The sequence below is a fragment of the Benincasa hispida genome, chromosome 9, assembly GCF_009727055.1.
Source record: "Benincasa hispida cultivar B227 chromosome 9, ASM972705v1, whole genome shotgun sequence".
Classification (NCBI taxonomy): domain Eukaryota; kingdom Viridiplantae; phylum Streptophyta; class Magnoliopsida; order Cucurbitales; family Cucurbitaceae; genus Benincasa; species Benincasa hispida.
The window spans coordinates 10,367,668-10,375,534 of NC_052357.1; the positions used below are offsets into that span (position 1 = coordinate 10,367,668).

The window sequence follows — 7,867 nt, forward strand, 5'->3', positions numbered from 1 at the left end:
GATTAGTCTCCTTATATAACACCGTTAATAATAGAGACTTACATTTCACCAGGATAACCATAAGTGACATGACCTAAATCCTAAGTGAGTTGTGAACTCCTACTCATGAAGGCGGTCCTTTGATTTATATGGGTGAAAGTGACCAGATTGCCAACTCAATATGTCTACCATTTTGGAGATTCGTCTGATTGGGGAGTTGGGAATACAGTTACACACGATGGAATTCACTCCTTCCTCGTTGTTGGGGTAAGTAGATAAATTGCTCCCTTAAGGACTTGGTCATAGTTGGACTATGACTTATTGTTCATTAGAGGAATCAGTGGTACTTAAGGAGTTAGATGTAACTACAGGGGTAAAACAGTAATTTGGCCCAGCTGTACTTACGAGCAATATTTGAAGGGTTATCGCACTGTTGACTGGTTATATCCAATGGACACAAAAATATATCTGCAGTGCAAATAGTGCAGTTGTCGATATTTAGTGGAATGACCGGTAGTTAATGGATGTTGGGTAATTTAAGTAAAGAGTTTAATTAATTTATCCAAGTACCATTGGAGTTTCAATTTACAGGTCCATAAAGTCTCATTTGTAGCTCAATAGAGATTTAACTAAGAATTAATTTTTTGGATTAATTTGAATTGTTCAAATACATTATATATAATATAATTAATAAATTAATTAAATGTGATATAATTAATATAATGTATTTGATACATTATAATATAAAGTATTTTGAGAGGAATTTGAATATGACTCAAATACTAATTATATAAATGAGATTTATATAATTAAATTTAATATATATATGATTTACATTAAATACCATACATAGTTGAGATGAATTAAATATTTGAATATGACTCAAATATTAATTATATGGATGAGATTCATATAATTGAATTTAATATAAATATGATTTATATTAAATGTCATGCATTGTTGGAGAAAATAAAACTATAGGTTATATTGTATTGATATAATATAAAGCTATAAGTTATGTATTATATTTGATATAATATATAGTATACATAAATATAATAAGGTAGTTATTATATATATATTATTTAAATTAAATTAAATTTTAATTTAATTTAATTAAAGGGAGGTAATTACAACTCCCCTCCCCCTAATTTTCTCTGAACATTATGTGTAGTGGTGAGGAAGGTTTTTTGGAGTACTTTCTAATAGAGAAGTTTTCTGAGAAAATCTTCTCCTTTCTCTTTTCCCTCTTCCAAGAATAAAGGGTTCTCAAGTGGTGGATCCAATTGGTAATTTCGAATTGGAAACTAAAGAGACCATGATCAAGAGGTAATACGTGAAGAAAATTCGCTTCAAGGGCACGTTGTTTTCTTCCCTATTTTTTCCAAAAAGCATGCTAATTTATGTTTGATAATGCATAAATGTTTTGTTTCTGTAATTTAAAATTCTGTAAAAAAATTAGAATTGGGAACGATCCCCACTTCTGCACAGGGGTCTTAATCAGTTTCCTTTCACCTTGAATCTTAGTTTATTAGTTTGTGGTTAATGTAACTAAAATTGAAATAAGACATCAAATATTTTATTAAATAAATAAGAAATTTGTACATTACAATTACAAATTATAGGATCCTATGAGATTTAGGACATCAACCCCAACAGTTTCGAATATGCCCTTGATTTATTTCTTTCTCTTTCCTTCTCCTGTGCGACCATAACTTCTCTGGTGTACCAACTTCGACAAAACTCCTTTTTTTCCTCTTTCCTTCTTTTCTTCTTTTCCGGCAGACCAATTTCAAAGAAAACTCTTTTTTTGTCTTTCGTCTTTTGCTCTTTTGTTGTTCTTCTTCTCGAGCAATGAGCCCTTCCAACTTCAAGGGTAGCTTTGGAACGAAAATCCCAAATCCATGAGCATAATACGAAAGGAAAGGAAAAGGTGAAGAATATGAAAGGAAGAGAATCGCACACCTGGGAGGGAGAGAACGATGGCATTGAAGATGATTAATATGCAATGAACCCTCCCAAGAGAGAGCGAGACCCAAAGAGAGATCAGCGAGAGATATGGAGAAGGAGCGATATAAAGAGAGAAAGTGATTTATAAGTGAGAAAAGATGAGCGAGAGATATAGAGAGAAAATAGTGATTTATGAGTGAGAAAAGGAAGAGAGAGAGCAAGAGAGCGAGATCGAGACCGAGAGAAAGAGCGAGAGATAAAAAGATAATAGTGATTTGTGAGTGAGAAAAAGAAGAGTGTGTGAGAGTGAGATGGCTTTTTTGTTTAAATGCGAGTATATTTTCGTAATGTTACCCAAATTTGATGTCAACAAAAGGTCATTCGACTTTTTTTTTTCTTTCTTTTTTTAAAAATTTGGGTCATTTGACATTTTTTGTCCAATTTTTGGGTCATCCATACAAATTTTCCCAAATTTAAAAAAAACTCAAATGTCAATGGTAAAATTGCAACATTTTGAAACTTAAAGATTAAATTGAAACCAAATCCAAAATTTAATGACTAAATGTGTAACATTTTGAAACCTAAAAACCAAATAAAAATTAAACCTCAAATCTAAGGAACAAAAAGGTATTTCTCATTTAATTATATATCATCTAACTGGATATATCTCCAAGAAAAGCCATTTTTTCTAAATTAATAGCGCTAGAGAATATAAAATGTCCTTAGTTTATTGTAACTTTTCTGTAAAATAAATTTATATTTCTGCACCATAAGTTTTAGAAATATATCTTTTCTTGAAGATTATACTATTATTTAACTAGTTTTTATTAAAACTAACTTCAAATACCTAATTTCGAAATTTATTGAAAGCATATAGAAAAAACAAATATTTTTCTTTTTTAGATAAAACTGTTTAGAATACACTTCAAAAGTGTTCCAAAAATTATTTTAAATGATTGTCCAATACTTTAATCTTTTCCAAAATGATTTATTTTTAAAAATTAAACCAAACATAACATAAATTTAAATATGACTAAAATGAACTCAAACTGAAAGTATATGAACAAAATGGTAATTTCCCCCAAAAAAAATTGTATTACAAAATTTGTCCTTAAACTTTGAAATTTATGAACTTTTAAAACTACAAATTTAATTCTTTTTTAACTTTTGAAAGTTTAAACTTCACACATCTGCTAGATAAGAAATTAAAATGAAAACTGAAAGTTGAAAACTTATCAAACATAGAATTAAAAATTTATGAACTATTCAAAAACCAAATAGACTCAAACTAAGAATTCAACGTGTACTTTCAGAAAAATAAAATAAAATAAAATAAAATAAAATAAAAAGGAAAAGAGACTGAGAAAGAGATGTTTAGCCCAAGAAGCTCTTCTTACCTGCTTTAAGCATACCACCAGTACAAGAAAATGAAAACCAGGAGAGCAGTTTATAGTATCTCAACTTGTTTCAAACAGAACTTTCAATAGGCTGTGATATCATGATGATCCAATATCCAAACAACAGAAGTAGCATTTTCCATTCCTTTCTTTTTTGCCTTTCTATGTGTGAAGAAAGAAGTACTCAATCTAGAGCGCAAAAGAGCTGGTTCATATCGCAAAGTTAAATGGACAATTATGAGATTCCGCCAATCCCATGGTTTAGGAGCATATTCAGTCTGAAGATGTGTTCCATCCAAGATATGAGCAGAAAAGGAGTCTATGGTGACAAATAAAGCTACAACAAAATGAGTAAGATTCTACGACTCTGCTACATAATGGCTTATGAAATGCCGAACCGAAAAAAACTACTTGCTCTCGCTCGAGCTGTAAAATGACCTCCGATAGATACTCCACTCCAGAGCAGAAAATATGCAGCTTCTCTTCACTGTGTAACTTTCAGATCGTCGAGTACTTATGGAGAATTCTCAGGCGTTTTCAGAACTGTAGAAGCAGCTTTACCTTTATGCTCAGTGACTGCTGCTCGAAACTCCTCCACTATGGATACATCCTTGAACTTCACACCAAATGTTGAGAGACCGTCCTTCCCTTCGCTGGTGCTGTTCATGCAGGCAAAGGTGATACCTCTCTTGTCCATGTTTGTGAGCTTCATGTCAGGGTAAAGACTTGCATTCAAAATTAACCTGTAATTTCCTCTAGCCCTCATAAGAATCCTCGCTCTGCCAGTCCCGCTCGTAGGGACATTGACTTTCAGCTCCCCCTTTCCACGTTCCTTCCAAGATCCATCAATAAACTCGAACAATATAGAATCAGCATTGAAAACTACCTTTTCATTTTCTTCACCAGTTTCAACTGCAACCTCTTGCATTGATGGAAAGCCACTTTTCTCACTCTTGGAAACAATGGAAGACCCTGAAGTACCAAAAAGGGCCGAGCTACCATTATTGGAGAGACCAAAACTAGTAGTTAGGCCAGCCCCATCCTTGGGTATATTACCAAAGGAGAACGTAGATGTTGAAAATCCAGTACCGGCAAGACCTGTGAAGGCATTCTGGCTGCTTGATAATTGTTGGAATGAGCTCAAAGGAGCAGCCTCCTTACTAGGTTCTGCTTCACTTTTGCCTTCTTTGTTTGCTTCATTTTCTGTTTTTTCTTGTTCCCCAGTTTCCTTGTTTTCTATCTCATTTCCTGCACTGGGTTCTTCATTTTCATTCTTATCACCTCTTGCAAGATCCTCATTTTCATTCTTATCACCTCTTGCAGGATCCTCATTTTCATTCTTACCACCACTTACACATTCATCATTCTCAGCTTCCTTCTCAGCGTCTCTTACAACTTCCTCATTGCCAGTTTTATCTCCTCCTGCTGGTTCTTCATTTTCAATCTTATTGCTTTCAGCAACTTCGTTATCATCTACCTTAGATATGGCAGATTCGCTTACAACAGTGCTATTCTGATCAACATTCTGCACATTTGGAACAGATTCAGCCTCTGATGTGTCAAATTTACATTCGGCTGGCTCATCACTGTGATCCCCATCTTTTTGAGTCGCTTCATTGGAAACATCCTTTCCATTTGCCTCATCTGAACTTGCTTTCTCACCAGCTTCCTGTGTATCACTTTTAACTTCTGCAGTACTTCCACTACTTTCAGTTGGAGGTACTAAGCGTATTCCAGCAAAAGGATTTGAAGATGGAGCAGAGGCAGTTGGACCACGACGCACTTTGACAATTCTTCTCGTGGCTAGCACCTCTTCACTCGCCCGCTTGAAAGTTCCAGTCTCTTGCTCAGAAACATCTTCTTCATCATCAAGCCCAGGGTTATCTCGTGACAGCTCCCTTCCAGCAGCCCTCTTCTTTGTAGATGTTGCATTTTCAGCATCCCCCATTGAAGAGTCAAGCAAATCAACAAGAGCTTGGAGTTCCACTATAAAGCAGAAGCTGAAAATATATATCTGGAGATTGTACAAACATCATAACTCAACAAGTTCAAGGAAAGAACTTCTCTCTTACAAATACAAAAATATTAAGCTAAAATTTAAAAGTAAAGCCAAGAGAAGAGTGAAGGGGTGATAAACATCAACAAAAACTAACAATTAAGAGATGAGAATTACAAATAGACAATTTCTTTTTTAGACAAGATAGTAGTAGACAATTTCTTATATACCATTTGTTTCAGATGTTTGGATGAGACTGAGATGCCAGAAATAGGATATCTGGATCTGGATATTGAATATATGTGAGATTAAAAATTCTTCTGTTTGATTTTTACATGGAATCACTCGTAGAAATTCCTATGAATAGAAAATGTGTTTGTGTTTGTTTGCCAACTTTGGAATTTCTATTTTGGAACTTATACATCAACTAAAATTATTAAAAATCGAGTAACCATACTAAAATAAATCTTAATACATCAGTAATCAACATAAACTATGCCTTGATCCCTAAGATTTGAGTTGGAAAATAAAAAAACATCCTGTGTTCTCTTTCTCCCTATACTCAATTTCCCACCCACCACAAACCCTAATTGCCTCAAACTTGACATAGCCCGTCACAATAGTCTCATGATAACATATAGACCAAAAGATGAGGCTAATCAAAGACAGTTATCTTTATGATAATAATCCTTGATGCAAACATTAATGATGGTAATGATGAGATAGAAAGGGTAACGTTACCCTCAAAACCATCTATACCCAAGCATTCATCATTTTAAATTAACCTAATTCAATCCTCATTCTTAGATTGAATGATGAATATAACTCCAAACCCTGATAAGATCAGGCAGGTATAGTATTAATGCACCAGGAGCTATTTAATGTGTCTTAACCCAAGTCTAAAAACATAGTAACCATCTAGAAAGTTGCCTCACAGACATAATGAAAATTGAACGAAGTAGAAGATATTGAATTGAAAAACAAAAAACGTAAAAGTTCAGTTATCACCCTAAAGTATTTAACCAACACTTAGAGCTTAATTTTTAATTTATTGACATGTACATTCCAACCACAGCAATCATATAACAGACGTTATAGCATGAATGAGAACTGAAACAAGAAACAGATAGCAGTGTATTAAAAGAAGCCAAAAATAACACAGCACACAATAAAGCACTTCCGTAATTTACTGAAACAGACAAGCTACTATACATCCATGAACAGTAGGTGTCTGTAAACAATGGGCATGTAAAAGCCAAAAAGATTGAAGGGTTTCCATGATTGACAATTCAAAACTGCAGATATGATGAGAAGAGAAGACTACTAATACATTAGCCACCAACCACTGTGTACTCGAACTCCAAAATCAAGATGGTTATCCCAGCCAAGTAATACAGCCACAAGGATTTAACAAGCCACTTAACAACCTCATAAAATTCACTAGACTCAGGAGTGCAATGATTGCATGCAATATCAAACAATTAACTAAAAAGTGAAACTCTTAGGATTGCATTTTAAACCTTCAAATCATTTGAAAGGAAACTTGTAGTTCAATAAACCTGTTTATAAATGCCTCTGTTTAACACCCAAAAGAATCAAAATGAATAATCGAGACCCAACAAAGATCAATAACAGATGACATAACAATAGACCAGAAAAGTTCAAGCCAACAACTAATTGAACGAAAGGAATCTTCAAATTGAACATTCCATTTGGGGGTTCATTTTCTTTTTCCCTCTTTCTTTATAGCAGAATCAAATCTCGCAATACTCTCTGACTCTTTATGTTACGAAATCACCAACAATTGATGCCCAAAAACCAAAAATAGGGCGAAAGGGGTTGAACTGTACCATTCCGAACTAAAATTAAGATCAACAACATCGCCAAAAGCAATCATTATGAAGAACGAGATATCCACTACACCAAAACACAGAAACAACGCAAAGATTCAAAGGAAAACGAACAGAAATAGAGACAGTCACAAACCACTGAAATTAGAATATACAAACAGTTAAAGTAGAACAGAAAATCGAACATATAAACCTCCTACCCTCAAAATTGAAAAATAAAAATGTGAATGGAGCAGGAATTACCGAGAATCCAAGCAAAGCTGTATGAGAAGTAAGAGAAATGAGAGAGAAATGAGAGAGAAATGAGGGTTCGGAAAGAGAAAAAGAGAGACTGAAATACGAGGGAGGGTTTTTGGTTGGGTTCCCCTTGTTTGCTGCTTTTATTTTTGTTTTTATTTTAAATTTAATTAATATTTGTACGGTTTTTTATTACTAATTTTCTTTTTATGAATTTGAACAGCATTCGAATTTTCTCTCTCTAATCTCATTCGATAATCATTTATTTTTTATTTTTATTATTGAAAATTAAGTATATTTCATCTGCATTTCATTTTTAAGTATAATTATTAAATTTTTAATCAAATTTTTTTAAAAAAATTCAAAACTATTTTTTTAGTCTCAAAATTTGATATGATTTTTTAAACCATGAGCAAAAAGTAGCTGAAAAAAATTGAAGATAGAAATAGTATTTATAG

At 33.2% G+C, this 7,867-nt stretch overlaps 1 protein-coding gene across 1 annotated transcript; it reads right to left on the reverse strand.

Annotated features, from left to right (window-relative positions):
• Nucleotides 1–3,357: 3,357 nt before the first annotated feature.
• On the reverse strand, nt 3,358–7,543 carry LOC120085907 (nuclear pore complex protein NUP50A-like). The gene is made up of 2 exons (XM_039042197.1): nt 7,416–7,543; nt 3,358–5,340 (listed from the first exon to the last, which is right to left on the reverse strand). Exon 2 carries the CDS (start codon nt 5,272–5,274, stop codon nt 3,841–3,843), a length of 1,434 nt encoding a protein of 477 aa, XP_038898125.1. The 5' UTR covers nt 5,275–5,340; nt 7,416–7,543; the 3' UTR covers nt 3,358–3,840.
• Between the last annotated feature and the right edge of the window lie 324 nt (nt 7,544–7,867).

Excerpts from the sequence above, each read along its gene's own strand:
- LOC120085907 (XM_039042197.1), bottom strand. The coding sequence starts at position 5,274 with ATGGGGGATGCTGAAAATGCAACATCTACAAAGAAGAGGGCTGCTGGA.